The sequence below is a fragment of the Lampris incognitus genome, chromosome 5 (assembly GCF_029633865.1).
Source record: "Lampris incognitus isolate fLamInc1 chromosome 5, fLamInc1.hap2, whole genome shotgun sequence".
Taxonomy (NCBI): domain Eukaryota; kingdom Metazoa; phylum Chordata; class Actinopteri; order Lampriformes; family Lampridae; genus Lampris; species Lampris incognitus.
In genome coordinates, this window is record NC_079215.1 from 17465581 (window position 1) to 17484222 (window position 18642).

An 18642-nucleotide genomic window follows, 5' to 3' on the forward strand; every position below is an offset into this window, starting at 1 on the left:
GATACAAGGCAGGATGGATCCATGCTTTCATGTTGTTGACGCCAAATTCTGACCCTACCATCCGAATGTCGCAGCAGAAATTGAGACTCATCAGACCAGGCAACGTTTTTCCAATCTTCTATTGTCCAATTTTGATGAGCCTGTGCGAATTGTAGCCTCAGTTTCCTGTTCCTAGCTGACAGGAGTGGCACCCGGTGTGGTCTTCTGCTGCTGTAGCCCATCTGCCTCAAGGTTCGACGTGTTGTGCGTTCAGAGATGCTCTTCTGCATACCTCGGTTGTAATGAGTGGTTATTTGAGTTACTGTTGCCTTTCTATCAGCTCGAACCAGTCTGGCCATTCTCCTCTGACCTCTGGCATCAACAAGGCATTTTTGCCCACAGAACTGCCGCTCACTGGATATTTTCTCTTTTTCGGACCATTCTCTGTAAACCCTAGAGATGGTTGTGCGTGAAAATCCCAGTAGATCAGCAGTTTCTGAAATACTCAGACCAGCCCGTCTGGCACCAACAACCATGCCACGTTCAAAGTCACTTAAATCACCTTTCTTCCCCATTCTGATGCTCGGTTTAAACTGCAGCAGATCGACTTGACCATGTCTACATGCCTAAATGAATTGAGTTGCTGCCATGTGATTGGCTGATTAGAAATTTGCATTAATGAGCAGCTGGACAGGTGTGCCTAATAAAGTGGCCGGTGAGTGTATATTACGTAAATTAAACGATGTCGCTAACAAGAAGCATTCACATTTCTTGGTTACCCCCCCCCCCCTTTTCTCCCCAATTGTACTTGGCCAATTACCCTATTTTACGAGCCGTCCCGATCACTGCTCCACTCCCTCTGCCGAGCCGGGGAGGGCTGCAGACTACCACATGCCTCCTCTGATACATGTGGAGTCGCCAGCCGCTTCTTTTCACCTGACAGTGAGGAGTTTCACCAGGGGGACGTAGCGCGTGGGAGGATCACACTATTCCCCCCAGTTCCCCCTCCCCCTGAACAGGTGCCCCGGTCGACCAGAGGAGGCGCTAGTGCAGCGACCAGGACACATACCCACGTCTGGCTTCCCACCTGCACCCACGGCCAATTGTGTCTGTAGGGACACCCGACCAAGGCGGAGGTAACATGGGGATTCGAACCGGCAATCCCCATGTTGGTAGGCAATGGAATAGACTGCTACGCTACCGGGACGCCCCCGAAGTTACTTTTAATGTGGGGAAAAAATGTAGATTAGCAGAGCAGCTAGTGTCTAATGAGTAATTTGACATTATAACCAAGGATGCAGATAACTTGTTTGGTCTGGTTCTCAAGGGAGCACCTGGAGATGTTGCATGGTACTCAGTCTTTACGCGGCATGGTTATCCTACAAACTGTCATCATCCCTACCCTCTTGGCTGCTCTCCTCACTGTCCTCCTCCCTTTCAAACATGGCAGATGAAGATGTAGGCCTACTTCTTTCTCCCTGGTTGAGTCTGCAATTAGCTGTTTGCATCCATAAGTCAACAGCTGGCTTCGGGGCAAAAGTCTGTTGTCATCTTAGACAAGTGGATGTGCATCAGGGATGAGAGGCGAGAGTCTGACAGGTGGTATCTGTACCTGCTTTTTATTATATTGAGATGTGAAAATCCCCTCTCACATGCGGCACTGCTCAAGGGCAGTGTAAGGGACAACAGAAGGACTTTATGAATGTTGGAGTAACTATCTGGATTACTTATCTTCACTGTGTTGACCAAGTCATACACAAAGGAGGCTGCCAAACTTTTTTGTGCTTGCTTTAAATGCATCCATTCAACAGACAAGCTGGCCTCATATTTCTGGAGGATGTTAGTAGGTGTTGTGTTGCCAAAACTGTGGAGGTCTTGCATTTCTTGAGGCCAAGTTGAAGGATCAAAAATTAAAATTTGGTCACATGACATAATTCATATCTACTTTCAAACTCATGAATTAGATTGAATAGATTCGAACTTATGAATTAGACACAGATACAATGTACACAATTTCCTGCTCCACTTGTGTTATGTCTCCTGATACATCAAAGAGCACACCCCAAAATTCAGCTGCCTTCAAATTTTCACTCAATTCTAAACTGATTGTCTGTGCGATGCTTGGCATGATGCGGGTCCCCCTTCTCGTGAATGATATGCACTCCCGACATCAACTCCAAGCCTCTTGAAGAGCACAATATCCCTCTTATATGGACACATTGGGCATGTGTGTTTCGCTTTGTGAAAGGCCAACAGAAAAATATTACACAGATGCTGTTCTTAATTCAGTTTGTCCTGCCACGTATGAAGAGGGCGAGTGGATTTCTGATCCTGGCTGCACCTGTTATCAATAGTTTGCACTATGTTCATGTGCTCTTTACTCTTCTCCTGCTTTTCAAAAGCTGGATGACTGAATTTTCTTGTCCCTATATAAAAGGTGCTGCTTTTATCTGTGAGATTGGGATTTTCACAACTTATGCTCATAAGTCATGCGCACTTAACAGTTCTGTCCTTTGGATAGAATTTGCTTGTAAAAGCGAACACTTGGGGGCGACACGGTGGCGCAGTTAGCGTGGTCGCCTCACAGCAAGAAGGCCCTGGGTTCGAGCCCCAGGGTAGTCCAGCCTTGGGGGTCGTCCTTTGTGTAGTTTGCATGTTCTGTCCATGTCTGTGTGGGTTTCCTCCGGGTGCTCCGGTTTCCTCCCACAGTCCAAAGACCTGTAGGTCAGGTGAATCGGCCATACTAAATTGTCCCTAGGTGTGAATGTGTGTCAGCCCTGTGATGGACTGGCGGCCTGTCCAGGGTGTCTCCCCACCTGCTGCCAAATGACTGCTGTGATAGGCTCCAGCATCCCCGCAACTCTGAGCAGGATAAGCAGTTTGGATAATGGATGGATTTTGCACCACATCTCTGTGAGATCGTCATCTGTTTGGAGCCAGGCTACTTTCTGCAGCCACTTTTCCGCGAATACAATTTTTTTTATGTACAGGTTCAATCTGGCATTTCTTTGGAGGTGGTGCAACGCCAAAGTAATTACTTAATGTAGCTTAATTAGTCTTGCTGAGCACAACGTAACTGACGTAAATGATTATGGTTTTTAACAGCTGCCGTCACTAAAGTCACCAGTTAATATGGTCACTCGTTAAACTGAAATACGGGGATAGCAGGAGTCTTGTCCTTCTCTAAATACCTGAAATCATGTTTATTTAACATGGAATAACGTAGAAAAGGATTGTTCAAACACATCTGTGCAACAACTAGGGATGGGTATCGTTAGGATTTTATCGATACTACTACTCTTATCGGTTCGGTACTTTATCGATACTCTTATCGGTTCTTTTTGATTATTATGCAAGAAAAAAAGACAATTAAGAACAGAATCGACATTGCTTTATTATTCTATTATATAACTTTATATAAATATAAACAAATATTTATTCAGCAGCAATGTTTTAAATGCGTCTGAATTATAGACTTTATAATCAACATTCAACAACAACAAATAAGATAAGAAAATAAAAGTAGATAAAGATAAAGAAAAAAAATATTAAAAATAAATTTTTACAGCAAAAGGCTAACGGAAGTTCAAACAAACAAGAACCTAGAACATTATCCTAACAGTTCTTCTGCAGAAAAATCAACATATCTGCCTTCTCCGGCAGGAGTCGTGATTTCTCCTGAGTTATAGTGTCCCCGGCTATTAGCCTAGCTAACTCCGTATCTATGGCTTATATATTTGTAGCTAAACAATTAGCTAAGCAATTATATTTTATTTATTGGCCTATTCGTAATAATTCGTTATTAGCCTAGCTAACTCCGTATCTATGGCTTATATATTTGTAGCTAAACAATTAGCTAAGCAATTATATTTTATTTATTGGCCTATTCGTAATAATTCGTTATTAGCCTAGCTAACTCCGTATCTATGGCTCATACGGCTTACGTGCAGTGGACGTGGATGGAACACTACGAGCAAAGCAATGGAAAACGCCACATTTCTGCAGATTAATACCATGTTTCGACAAAAGATGTTTCGACAGATTGCTTGTATTGCCACCCTTACTGGCAAATGATTTGTTGCACTTGTGGCAACGAGCGTTGTTGTCATCGACTTTTGAAAAATATACCCAAACTTTTGAACGTTTAGTTCTCTCCGCCATGATGAGCACTTGAGCAGAGCTGTCTGTGCGTGTGTGAGCGAGTGTGTGGAGCACAGCACAGCCCCGCCCCTCGCGCAGTAAGAGAGAGAGACAGAGAGATGGCGAAAACGGCAAACAAGATTATGTTCGCGACGTTTAAATTCCTCGAAAAACACAATTGCCACAATATAAATCTCACTCCATGATTTCTCGAGTACCTACCGACTACCGATAGCAGAACCGAAAACGTCGGATCTTAAAAATGCTCCGGTTTTTACTAATTTAGAACCGGTTCCCGTTTAGAACCGGGTTTCGGGGGGCATCCCTAGCAACAACCAAAGTTATGTCCACCTACCCACAGCGCCCACAGCTGCATGTCTGCTGTAGATGTATTGCCGCTGCTTTACTACACAGTGCTAAAACCACAGATGAATGATTAGTCTACAACTACGCACAATGTTGACTAGTGGTTTTGATAGTTGACTAGTCGACTATTTTGTGAAACCCCTAGTCACCTGTGATATTGACTCCGTATCGTCAGAAGCGGTATTTTGATATTACAAAATAAAGTACCCAACACTGACAGTGAAAACATTAAATGAATAAATTTCCATGACAACATTACTCATGTGTCTGATATGTCAGGCAGTCATGGTTTGAATGTACTGTGTCAGCTGTGAAAAACTGTTCCAAATGAAATTGAATTTTTCTCCTGTTCAAAACCTCTTCTGAGTAAACATAAAATAAAAGTATGTTTTACTATACCAAATGATTGCCCTGGTGGAATGGGCTGAATCCCAATGAGAAGACTCAGTAAAGTGCTAATTTTCTCAATACTGAAGTTATCAGTCAAGTTTTTATCTTCAGGATTGTAAAAGATGTACGACAGTGTTTTGATACAGATAAAAAAAGAACCTATCCTTTAAGTGTTTTGTAAATGAACAAAGCATTACTATCATTGTGCCTTGCCTTGCCTTGTGAAGGTATCGACCAGGGTGTGGCCCCCCCTCCGGTTGGCCCCACACCCAGGCCTGATGTCAGTCCCTTGGCCCCAGGAACCCACCTGCTCTTTGCCCAGAGTGGGAAAATTGAACATCTCCCTCTGGACGGCTCCAACATGAAGAAGGAGGAGGCGAAGGCGCTGCTCTACGTGCCGGTAATGCCCCTGTGATGTGACACACACACACACACACACACACACACACACACACACACACACACACACACACACTCTTGAATAAAGAGCTTCTTTCTCATGAGACGATAAAGTGACTTTGGTCAAACACATCTCGGTCAAATTTAACAATTTCTTGATTGTTCTGGAACAGACCGCATTTACAAAAACTCTTCCAAAGTCTCTTTATTCTCTTAAAAATGATGATGGTGAATTTTCTGGTTTTGAAATTCCATGAGCATTCTGTAACACAGCAGGGTTATTTTACTGTGTTTGAAAAGGTCTCTGGTTTCTGTAAAAGTGCTCAAATTAAAGGGCACAGTGACATTCTTCCACAACGGACAACGCCCCCCACCCCCACCCCTTTTAGTGACAGACAGCCTACTGTTTTACTCTTTCAAACTGAATCATAGAGACCGTGGCTGTGGGTTGGCTCGGGAAGTCTACAGCGCGCTGCCAACCAGTGAAAAAGACTTCATTTTGCATTTCGTAAAAACACTGGTTGGGACGTAATAGCAGACCTTATAATCAAAATACCAAATTGAAACACTAATATTCTATTATTACTTAAATCATTATGCATTTTGTACTATCTCTTTCTACTGAAAAGGAATATATAAATATAAAAGGTTGGGGCATCCGGGTAGTGTAGCGGTCTATTCCATTGCCTACCAACACGGGATTCGCCGGTTCGAATCCCTGTGTTACCTCCGCCTTGGTCGGGCGTCCCTACAGACACAATTGGCTGTCTGCGGGTGGGATGCCGGATGTGGGTATGTGTCCTGGTCGCTGCACTAGCACCTCCTCTGGTCGGTCGGGGTGCCTGTTCGGGGGGGAGGGGGAACTGAGGGGGGAATAGCGCTATTCTCCCACGTGCTACGTCCCCCTGGCGAAACTCCTCACAGTCAGGTGAAAAGAAGCAGCTGGCAACTCTACATGTATTGGAGGCATGTGGTAGTCTGCAGCCCTCCCCGGATCGGCAGAGGGGGTGGAGCAGCAACCAGGACGGCTCAGAATAGTGGAGTAATTGGCCGGATATAATTAAGGAGAAAAAAAAGGGGGGGGGTTGAATTCAAAATTACTTTATTTGTCCCAAAGGAAATTTGTCTAGGACATGAAGGCTGCAAAATAAGGTGCATTATGGTTAGTATTGCATCAAATTGCCACGATTGTCTTTATAGGCAAACTGATAAGAATCTAGCTGTCCATGTATGTTTGACTTCAGCTTCTACACCATCATCTTTTCCAGACACTTCATTACAAAAGAGGTCAGGGGTACTGGTATATAGTCATTATATTCCTGGGGAACAGGCTTTTGTGGAAGAGGAGTAATTGCCTTTTTCCAGAGAGATGGAACTCTGTGAATCAACAGACTTTTGAAAGACAGAGACCCAGGCTGGTGTAAGTTCTTCTGCACATCTTCAAAAGGAAAGCTGAGCCACCATCAGGGCCTGTTGCCTTATTGGTGTTCTTTTAAATAGTCTTGTGACTTCTTTGGGACTAATGTCTATCCTTGGAACACAATCATCAATTGTCATGGTGTTAATGACACTGTCACATTCTGAAGATAAATCGTGTGAATCAAACCTAATGTATAAGTTGTTCAAGTCATTTGCCATAGTACTGCATCTGTTGTGTGCAGTGTTTTCCTGGTGGGAGTCTTATTTGTAATAGATTTCATAGTGGCCCACAGTTTCTTCGTATTATTTGCACAGAGGTCCTTTTCAATGTATTGTCTTTTTTGCTGTGTTGACTTTCTGGTTCAGCTCCCTCTGTGCTGATCTAAGTTGTATTTGGTCCTTTTTCCTGAAAGCAAGTCTCTTGCATTTGATATAATCCTTGAAGCCCTACGTAATATAGGACTTGTCGTTGGGATACTGTTTTGTTGTCTTTTGAGGAACCACAGCATCCAAACAGAAGTTAAGATAAGCTGTGATGACTTCTGTGGATTTGTTCAAATAAGATCCATGGAAGATGTCCCTGTCTGAGCTCAAGTAACACCCCTTCAGGGTTTCAATACTGTTAGTGGACCAGACTTTAACAGTTTTAACAAGAGGTTTGCTCCTCTTAAGAACTGAACGGTAGATGGGAATGAGCTGAACTGTGTTGTGATCAGAGTTGGACAGCAGTGGTTTGGCTCTAGCTGTATATGCCTTCGGGATATTTCCATAGCAGTTGTCAAGAATTTTACTATTTCTAATGTAACATTTAATATATTTTTCAAACCCAGGTAAAGACATTTCAAGTTTGCAATGGTTAAAACCCCCAAAATGGGTGTCTGGGTAGCGTAGCGGTCTATTTCGTTGCCTACCAACATGGGGATCATTGGTTCAAATCCTTTTGTTACCTCCGGCTTGGTCGGGTGTCCCTACATAATTGGCCATGTCTTTAGGTGGGAAGCCAGATGTGAGTATGTGTCCTGGTTGCTGCACTAGCGCCTCCTCTGGTCAGTGGTCAGTCGGGGAACCTGTTCAGGGGGGAGGGGGAACTGGGGGGAGTAGCATGATCCTCCCACGCGCTACGTCCCCCTGGCGAAACTCCTCACTGTCAGGTGAAGAGAAGTGGCTGGCGACTCCACATGTATTGGAGGAGGCATGTGGTAGTCTGTAGCCCTCCCCGGATCAGAAGAAGGGGTGGCGCAGTGACCGGGACAGCTCGTAAAATAGGGTGACTGGCAAAGTACAATTGGGGAGAAAATGGGGAGGGGGGGGGGTCCAAAAAAAAAGGTGATTGGTCCACTACGCATTTTCGGCTGCTTTTTCTTCATCTTCTGTTCTTTCTCCACCAACAAGTTGATTGAACCACAGACCAAATCACAATTATGTACAAGTACTTTTGTCTCTTAACATACTCCTCGTTTGCATCTCCGCCATTGTATCCATGGCCTTTACGCCTTCTTGGATTGGTTCTCTCGCCATCGGTACCTCTGTGGTCTTTGTAATTCCCCGGGCAGGCGAGCAAAAAGCTGTATTCTTTCCCTGCTGGAGGCTCGCAGTGACAAGAGTATTTCCCTGTCATAAATGCGCGTTTCCTGGTTGTTTCCGTGGAATGTTGTTGTTTAACCGTGGCTTACTGCGAAAAGTAGCAAAAGCAGTCCTGTGCAGAGAAATCTCCAAAAACTCACCGTTTCACAGTGTTACATAACATTAATACAAAAACAGAAAAGAAACAAGGACGTATTAATTGCTTAGTCGCAATTAAAACAGTTTCTGAAGCCGCACAGTTGCTGAATTCATTTGTTCGAGTTTTCTGTTTTTAAAAGAGCGGCCACTAGTTTTCTAAACATTTTTCTGATACTCATGTCACTCATTTATATACAGCCTATCAGAACAAATCATCGAATTGTGAAACTCCACCCACCCTTACTGCCAACCTGTGTCTGTGCTTGTTACTTAATGGTCAGCTCATGAATATTAATGAGGACAAGACCACTCCCTCACAGTTATGGATAAAGGTATACAAAACAAAATATTAGTCATTTACACGTCAACATTGCTGCTGAATACATGAAAAGCAAAATCTGAACTTAATCTAGACCCATGGTGGAAACTGTCTGGATGGAGTAGTAAGGCTCCAGTGTGTGCTGGTGTTGTCTTCAGGACAGGGTGGTGATTGCGGTGGCCTATGACTGCATGGAGAAGATGGTTTATTGGACAGACATCACCGGCCCAGCCATCAGCAAGGCCCCTCTGACAGGAGGCGACCCCATCACAGTCATTACATCAGGTAACTGGCATTCTGCGTTACAACTACAAGCTGCAGACACATTCTTGGTCATGTCAAGTCAAGTTTATTTGTATAGCCTAAAATTACAAGGTAGTCTCGAAGGGCGTTTGGTCCACATCACTGCCCTGACTGACAAATGCATAGAGGACAGTGACCTTTGAACCAAGAATATATAGTTGAAGATTGTGCATTTCCCAAGTGTGTAAACAAAGCATGCTAATTTTTCAGAAGAACTTATTCATATTACTGACTGATCACTTTTCGTTCAAAACAGATCTCAAAGTACAAAGCAGTTTAAATATTGAAAAAGCAAGGCAAAACAAACAAAAGCCACAGTACGTGGCTGACTTTAATATTTTTAATTAAATATATAACTATATTTAATCTTTTAAATATTAAAGGACTTTAATATTTTTTGCAATACAAACTTTAAAGATTCAGTCCAATGATTTTAATTCTGTCAGACAAGTTTGACTGTTGAAATTTACTGTTAGTTTTTTTTTTTTAGCTTCAGGAGTACCATTAGATTTCTTATAAGTGTTTTAGTGCACCATCTTTGAAGACAACCAATTCTTGGGAGGTAGGGGATGTGGCTCTGAGTTCACAGGGCTTTTTATTGATAGCTAGCCAACTTGCATGATGTTGCTGGGCAGCTACTCAAAACAGATCTACTGACAGACTGAAGATGACACTTAATTGACTGACCAATCAAAACAGGGTATTAGATTATGTAATCAATTACCAGAAGCAGACTGTGTTTTTGAAACAGTTTTATTATTTTGACAACCAGGAGGATCTTTAATCAAGGGGCTTTTGTCATATTTTCACAACAGGAATTCTAATATTTTGGGTTACTTTATATTAACAAAGCTTCCGTTAGAAAATACAAGATTGGAAAACATGATTTTCATTGGACTGGACCTTTAATGCTCGCTACACATGAAAAAGGAGACAGTCATTCCTTGATGTTTAAGATGCCATACAGATTCCGGGGTTCGCAGTGGTGTAGCGGTCTAAGCATTGGCTTTGTGTCGATGCAGTTGCCTACTGGGGACCGGGGTTCGCGCCCCGGTCTCATCAGATCCGACTATGGCAGGATTCGATGAAGCAGCAATAATTGGCAACGCTGTCTTCAGGAGGGGGGCGGAGTCAGCTTGTGTTCATCACATGAATGCGTATCTGGGTGTGTCAGAAAAAGCAGTGATTTGGCCGGGATTCGCCTTGTCACGAAAGTAGCAAGGTGTCTCCTTGGAGACTGCTGGCTGGAGAGATGCAGTTGGTGAACGCATACAGTACGAGGGTGGGTGTTTGAATTAGAATAGGGAGCGATTGGCTACTAAATTGGGAGAAACAGGGAAAAATCAGAAAGACAAAAAAAGATGTCATACAGATTTCAGGTAAGAAACTTAATGGGGTCGGGGATGGAGAGTCTTTCTGGACTCAGTATGTTCCCACCTGTTCACTTAGACCTGCAAAGTCCGGAAGGCATCGCCATCGACCACCTGGCCCGCCTGCTTTTCTGGACTGACTCCATGAGGGACACGGTGGAAGTGGCTCACCTGGATGGCAGCTATCGCCGGGTCCTCTTCGACACAGACCTGGTCAACCCCCGGCCGATCACCACAGACCCAGCTTACGGGTGGGTGTCTGAAGTTTTAAAAGATACATGCCTGAAAATCGTCGTTTTGGTTGAATTTACTGACGCCTGTTGTGATGTGGTATTTGACATGTTATGGTTGAACCCAAGTTATAGTAGTATCTAGTTAGTTTAAAACCTTCTCAAAACCTCTCTCTGTCTATAACTATTAGTCTAGTATCTGCTGGTAAAGGCCTCCTTTGAGCTTTGCATGCTATATCTTAGTTTATTTACAACGTTCCTCCTTTTTTATAACTCGTTTGTACCTGCCTTAATTGGCTGCTGTGGTGAAGACATGAGACACTGCCTCATCCTTTTTCTTGAGAAAATTGTACCTGATGGTAACATTTCAATAAGCATCTACAAAGGTGTTCATTGTTTGGCTTTTTTGTTAATTTTAATTGTAAAATGTTTTGTGTGTGAAAAAGAAGCAGAACATGTTTTGTTGAAATCTGATAATCAGCATCAGTCTCTTCTCCCAGAGACTGGACTTGCTGAGTTTTTTTATTGTCATTTTTTTGTACCGAAGACATTTACAAATTTATGGATGAATGCTCCCAGGAGTTTTTGTAAATGCTAAGTCAAAGGTCGAAAATGAGTAAGTGGAGAGGGCTGAAGGATAGTTTGTCTCATATTGTACAATATGTTTGGTATGTTTCCTAATTTGGTGCTATTTCTGGGAGTTTTCGGGGGTTTTCCCCCCTTTTTCTCCCCAATTGTACCTGGCAAATCACCCCACTCTCCGAGCCGTCCCAGTCTCTGCTCCACCCCTTCTGCCAATCCAGGGAGGGCTGCAGACTACCACATGCCTCCTCCAATACATGTGGAGTTGCCAGCCACTTCTTTTCACCTGACAGTGAGGCGTTTCACCAGGGGGACGTAGTGCGTGGGAGGATCATGCCATTCCCCCAGTTCCCCCTCCCCCCGAACAGGTGCCCCAACTGACAAGAGGAGGCGCTAGTGCAGCAACCAGGACCCATACCCACATCCGGCTTCCCACCCGCAGACACACCCAATTGTGTCTGTAGGGACGCCCGACCAAGCTGGAGGTGTCACGGGGATTCGAACAGGTGATCCCTGTGTTGGTAGGCAACAGAATAGATGGCCACGCCACCCGGGCGCCACTAAATAGCTCTTTTGAAGTAATCCAGTCAGGACTTTGACCACACCGCAGCACTGAGACAGCTTTTGTTAAGGTCTTCAGTGACATACACTTAAACATGGACAGTGACAGAATCTCAGTCCTGGTATTATTGGATCTCAGTACAAACATTTCAACCTCCAAACTAAAGCCAGAAATGCCAGTGTTTGTATCCCTAAGTCCCAAGATGGCAGTGTCATCAGAAAACCTGACAACAAAAGTGCTGGGATGACTGCTTGCACAATCATTTGTATATAACGTAAACAGAATGTGAGAACGCACACATCCTTGAGGAATGCCTGTGTTAATGACTCCGATGATGTCCAGTTCACTCGGACCTGCTGGGTGCTGTTGGTCAAAAAAGGTGTGATATCACCTGATGATATCTTAGCAGACATCTGTCTGAGCTTACTGAGAAGGATGTGTGGCTGCAGGGTATTAAAAGCAGTGCTGAAGTCTACAAACAGCAGTCTGACATAGGCTTTGGTGTTTTCAAGGTGTTGCAAAACAGGTTATCCCTGTGTTGGTAGGCAACGGAATAGACTGCCACACCACCCAGACGCCACTAAATTACTCTTTTGAAGTAATCCAGTCAGGACTTTGACCACACTGCAGCACTGAGACTGCTCTTGTTGAGGTCTTCAATGACATACACTTAAACATGGACAGTGACAGAATCTCAGTCCTGGTATTATTGGATCTCAGTGCTGCATTTGACATAGTGAATCACAACATATTACTAGACCAACTAAAAAATGGGTGGGACTTTCTGGCACAGCGCTAAACTGGGTTGAATTCTACTTAAAGGACAAGGACTATTTCTTGTGTATAGGCAAGGCTCAGCGTTTTCGGTTTTTATTTTTCAAAGCCATTCATCATGCCGAATTTTGCCACAAGAGGACACTGTTACATAGCCTCACACAAAAAGGAACAACTTTTGGATCCGTGGAAATATAAAATCCAGGTAAAAATCTGGGTATTTTTTGGTGAAAATCAGTAAAAACCGAAAACGCTGAGCCTTGTCTATAGGTAATTACAAATCTGAGCAGACAAAATTACCCATGGAGTTCCCAAAAGCTCCATTCTGGGGCCTCTTCTGTTTAACATCTACGTGCTCCCACTAGTTCTGATTATGAAAACAACAAAAATGTTACAGAATTATGCAGACAACACACAGATTTATACAACTATATCACCAGGCGACTATAATCCCATACAGTCCCATACTGTGTTAACTGGTGACTTTCATTCGAGTGTGTCTGTGGTTGCCGCGGTAACGGCAGCTGTTGATAGGTGTAAAAGCCTTAGGTTATCTCAAATTGAATGTTCAATACAGTATATATTCGTCTGGTCCTTTTTGTCCTACATTATGTAAATTAAGCAATGTCGCTAACAAGAAGCATTCACATTTCTTTTAAGTTACTCCCCCACTCCCTTTTTTTCTCCCCAACTGTACTTGGCCAATTTCCCTATTTTCCGAGCCGTCACGGTCGCTGCTCCACCCCCTCTGGCAAGCTGGGGAGTGCTGCAGCCTACCATATGCCTCCTCTGATACATGTGGAGTCGCCAGTTGCTTCTTTTCACCTGACAGTGAGGCGTTTCACCAGGGGGACGTAGCACGTGGGAGGATTATGCTAGTCCCCTCAGTTCTCCCTCCCCCCTGAACAGGCACCCCGATTGACCAGAGGAGGCGCCATTGCAGCAACCAGGACACACCCACATCCAGCTTCCCATCCGCAGACACGGCCAATTATGTCTGTAGGGACACCCGACCAAGCCGGAGGTAACACGGGGATTCGAACCAGCCATCCCCGTGTTGGTAGGCATCGGAATAGACTGCCACACTACCTGGACACCCGCTATTTCTGTTTTTGATTGGGCAATGCAAATCTTCCGGTTACCAGAACTGACTGGTCTGCTCACAGCACTTACTTTACGAGTCATGCTATACAAATATAGTAATAGTTACTGTAATAATTAGAATCATAGTTAATTAGAGTTAGTAATATTACTACTACTATGACTAGTAATCTCAGAAGTAGTAGCGTTTGAAGCTATTTGTGTGGGCATAGTAATAGAAGTTGTTGAACCAGAAAGTATGGCAGTAGTATGAGTAATAACAGAAGCTGTAGGGGTAGTAGTAGTAATACTGTTTGAAGTAATAATAGTTCATATTTGCAATAGTTACAGCAGCAGTATGTATGATCGCAATAGTCGCATTTGAAACAGTATGTATAGTGGTAGTAGTAGTAGTAACAGAAGGAGTAAGTGTGGTGGTAGTAGTACTAGCAGTATTTGAAGCAGTTGGGTTAGAAGTTTTAGTTGGTTATTTGTGTTTGAATCGTGGTCTCGTCCTGATAGCTCAGACGGCAGTACAGGAAGGTGGAGTAGCAGTAGTAGAGGTAGCAATAACAGAAAGCATGTGGCGGTGGTAGCAGTAGTAGTAGTGGTCGTGGTCTTATGTGTTTTAACCATGTTTATGTCCTGATGTTTCAGACGGCTATACTGGGCAGACTGGAACAGAGACAGCCCTAAAATCGAAATGTCCAACATGGATGGCACGGAGAGGACAGTGTTGGTGAAAGATGACCTGGCCCTGCCCAATGGATTGACCCTTGACCCCGAGAGTCAGCAGCTGTGCTGGGCAGATGCAGGTACAAGAACAGCGACCGGTCCTGATGAGAGGACAGTCACTTTAATTTTACTAAGAACTACAGAGCTTCACTTGACGTGGACACATACTTAAAGACAGTCAGAGACCAGGCTGTCAGACCTGGAAAGTCTTTAGCAGGGGGGGAAGTTTTTTTTAAATCACTGAAGTACAACAGTATCTGTACAGAATACTACAATTTCACCCACAAAGAAACAAATTTCACCTTTTAGATGAGGTCATTTTTAGCAATATGATATATAAAAGTCCTCACATTTAAACATATGAACCCCCACAGTATAGATTTATTTGATGTTTCTAACTACTAATGCTATTGTGTTAGTTTCAGTGTTTCAATACCAACTGACTTTCTAAAGCGCACAAGAAAATCATCTGGAACGGTGAAGAACACGCTGTTCCCTTGTTAAATTTCAATGTGCTGATCTGTCTGCAGGTAGTCGTAAATTGGAGTGCATGGACCTGAACCGCAGACTCCGAAGGCAGGTTGTGGAGGGGATTCAGTACCCCTTCGCCATTGCTTCGCATGGAGGAAACCTCTACTACACTGACTGGAGGAGGTATAGGCTCCGCAACTATTCCTTTTTTAATCATATTACCCGTCTTTAAAAGTTATTTGTACCGAGTCCACCTCAGGTTCGATTTACATCATGATTTATCAGACTGCGTGTGTTTCATTTTCAAGTTGGAAAATATTATCTGAGCTTTTGTTGCAATTAGGGCTGGGCATTAATTCCATATTATCGTTCATATTCTTTCAATGGTATTGGACAGACAGACAGACACATAGATACTTTATTGATCTCGAGGGAAATTGAAGCGTCATTACGGCTTGCATAATCCAAAAGCACAAGATCAAAAATGCACACAATAGCAAGAATATAAAGCAAAAACTATAGAGAATATAGAAAATATAACGAACTAAACTGAAGTGGTGCCTCGAAAATAAAATAGAATCTACTCATATATTTTTGTAATGTGTGTGTGTGTGTTAGTGTAGATAGCGGGACCGAAAACGAAAGCACTTATGATCCTAATTCTTTTTGGAGGTGGTAGGTATTGTCTCAGAGAGTAAGGGAAAAATCCCAGAAAATTAAAATTATACATAATTATGCATAAATATGCAAAATATTAATGTTTCTAAAAATGGCTAAAAACCACTTTTCTCGGAATTTCAGATGATTCTGAGCATCTTTGATTTTTTCACCTATATAAAAAAAAATTTCTGGGACTTCGAAATGTTTTGGCATTATGCAAAATATGCATTTTTGCAAAAAAGCACTTATGATCCTAATTTTTTTTGGAGGTGGTAGGTATTGTTCCAGAGAGGACCAGAAAAATAGCAGAACATTAAAATATAATTATAATAATTATGCATAATTATGCAAAATATGCATTTTCTAAAATTGGCTAAAAACCACTTTTCTCGGCATTTCAGATGATTCTGAGCATTTGGGGGAAGGGAGTTGGAGTGGGGGGGGGTTTTAGGGGCAGGAGGAAGGTGGTTAGCTGGCAGGATGAAGAGGAGGGAGATTTAGATGGGTGGATAACCAAACCGCTACATTGTAGCGGGGTTCTTCTAGTCACTCATATATTTTCGTAATGTGTGTGTGTGTTAGTTAGTGTAGATAGCGGGACCGAAAACTAAAGCACTTATGATCCTAATTCTTTTTGGAGGTTGTAGATATTGTTCCAGAGAGTACGGGAAAAATCCCAGACAATTAAAATTATGCATAAATATGCAAAATATGCATTTTTCTAAAAATGGCTAAAAACCACTTTTCTCGGCATTTAAGATGATTCCAAGCATTTGGGGGGAGGGAGTTGGAGTGGGGGGGGGTTTAGGGGCAGGGGGAAGTTGGTTAGCTGGCAGGATGAAGAGGAGGGAGATTTAGACGGGTGGATAACCAAACCGCTACATTGTAGCGGGGTTCTTCTAGTAATATATAAAAGCAGGGTGGATCAAGCGCATTGGTAGAAAAATAAAAAAATGAAAATATAGCAGATTTACGTTAAGAAAACGATGCGGCAGCATGCTGATATGTACAGGGACAGTTACTGACAGTTATTACTTGTTGCACGTAATAGCAATCCAACATAATCAGGTAATAAATAAATGTACTGTAGAGGATATATGGGATGTGCTTAAATTATTATTTTATGTGAAGCCCACATATGCACAAAAAGCACATTTGTTTTCTGGTTTCCCACCTCCATGTCTTGGGAACAAATGACTAAACTTGGGCTCGCTGACGTGTTTCTTCTTTCTATCACTGACTGCAACCAAAATATAAAATCAAGCGGTGATTGGATGTTGATGACACTGCGGTGATATTGATTTGGCGATTGCCAATTTGTAAACTGGTCTTCAAATGTAGGTCTAATTATCGCTGGAGGCAACAATCATAAATAACTATAAACTGGCCTTGAACATGAATGGTGAGGATAGTTTCGACTAAAAGAAAAATGACTGAAAATAGATATTAGCTTCCATGGCACATGGCTAACTTTTGCTCAGTTTCTGCACATCAATACCCTGCTAACTGAGAGATTAAGGTAATATTTTGGTATTTGACATTGTTTATAACCGGATTTCTCTTAAAAAAAAATCCCATGGACTGTTTTTTTGAACGGATTCTTTTATTCCTTCTCGGAGTAAAGATTTGAATTTCTACTGTACAAACCACATGGGGTTAAGAGCATCATCTGATCATGTATTTGTTCGTTTCTCAAACTGGTAGAAACATGGGCTGGTTCATAAAAAGCTTTGCTGGTTTTCCAGCCCGGCACCACCAGCCCTGTGTATACAACTAACCTGAGGTTGGCATAAGCTAATAAACTGTAAAAGGTCTGTTTATGTCTGTGTGTGGTTTAAAATCCTTACTTTCCACCTCTAGGTCAAACTAAGTCTTTGAGGACTCTAGTAATATGCCAACATTTCAATTGGTTGAATAAATTGCAGGATTTTTCTCTTTATTCACAACAAACAGGTGACAGACCTGATTCATTTTAACTGCTTCAGTTTGGTCCAAATTAACAGTGGTTTTCAAATGACCTGAGACTGCAAAATAACTCGTAAATGTTTGTATATGAGCTAATTAAACAAGCTGAGACTAAGTGGTTATGTAAATAAATCCTCCCATGGTGCTATTTATAAATGGTTCTGTTTGGAGTGGTGCTGTTCAAAGTGCGACTGTCCTGTAAACGTTTAAATAGGTTTAATACTGGTGTTTATTTAACGTGGGTCAAACATTTGTGTGTGGTCTCTAGAATGTGTTGAGATACGTTTTTTTTTGTTCTTGGTGTGGTTGGTTTGTGTTGCTATAGGGAAGCAGTAGTAGCAGTGGACCGTCTAACAGGGAGAGAGACAGATGAGTTTCTGCCTCAGAGGCGTTCGAGGCTGTATGGCATCACCACCACCTCAACCCAGTGTCTCCGAGGTACTGCACTGCACCACACCACACCACACCACCACCCCAACCCAGTGTCCCCGAGGTACTGCACCACACCACACCACATCCCAACCCAATGTCCCCTAGGTACTGCACCACACCACACCACCACCCCAACCCAGTGCCCCCGAGGTACTGCACCACACCACACCACCACCCCAACCCAGTGCCCCCGAGGTACTGCACCACACCACCGGATCCCAACCCTTAACACTGCCGTGCATCCAAGGAAACAGTGATCTGGTTTTGTCCAGTTTCACAGTGGCCCCAGAAAACATAAACCAATCTGAATTTCGCCACTCAAGAGTGTAGTCAGTGTTCATAATGGCTATTCTCTACAAAATGTAAAAATAATAATAATGATAGCAGTAGAATTACTATTATCCAGCCATCATCCTTTGGAACCTGTGTTATGCACATGACAGATTCACAGCAATCACAGCAGATGATCCATGAATGTGAAACTACAAGTGTTTGCTACTCTTTGGTGGGCTACATTGAAATAGACTATATTATATAAAGATGACTTTTCATGCTTTCCCACCTAGTGATGCCAGCAATGTGATATTCAAAGTGTTTAAAGATCCAGTCCATCCTATTCAAGTCATAAAGTTGCCTAGCTAGTTATCAGTAAAGTCTTGTGAACTCAGGGCCATGCCCCCTCAACCTCCTGAGAGCTGGCCATGTTCAGAGAGCGGAAGCTAACAGTTCTAACAAATCAAATGA

At 42.9% G+C, this 18642-nt stretch overlaps 1 protein-coding gene across 1 annotated transcript in view; it reads left to right on the forward strand.

Moving 5' to 3' along the window:
* LOC130112891 (nidogen-1-like) overlaps positions 1-18642 on the forward strand; it is an 85818-nt gene that overhangs the window by 59154 nt on the left and 8022 nt on the right. Inside the window, exons 15-20 of the mRNA XM_056280414.1 lie at positions 5103-5275; positions 8893-9019; positions 10487-10658; positions 14293-14450; positions 14901-15024; positions 17792-17904. Of these exons, the coding sequence (XP_056136389.1) occupies positions 5103-5275; positions 8893-9019; positions 10487-10658; positions 14293-14450; positions 14901-15024; positions 17792-17904 (867 nt within the window). The remainder of the gene's footprint in view (positions 1-5102; positions 5276-8892; positions 9020-10486; positions 10659-14292; positions 14451-14900; positions 15025-17791; positions 17905-18642) is intronic.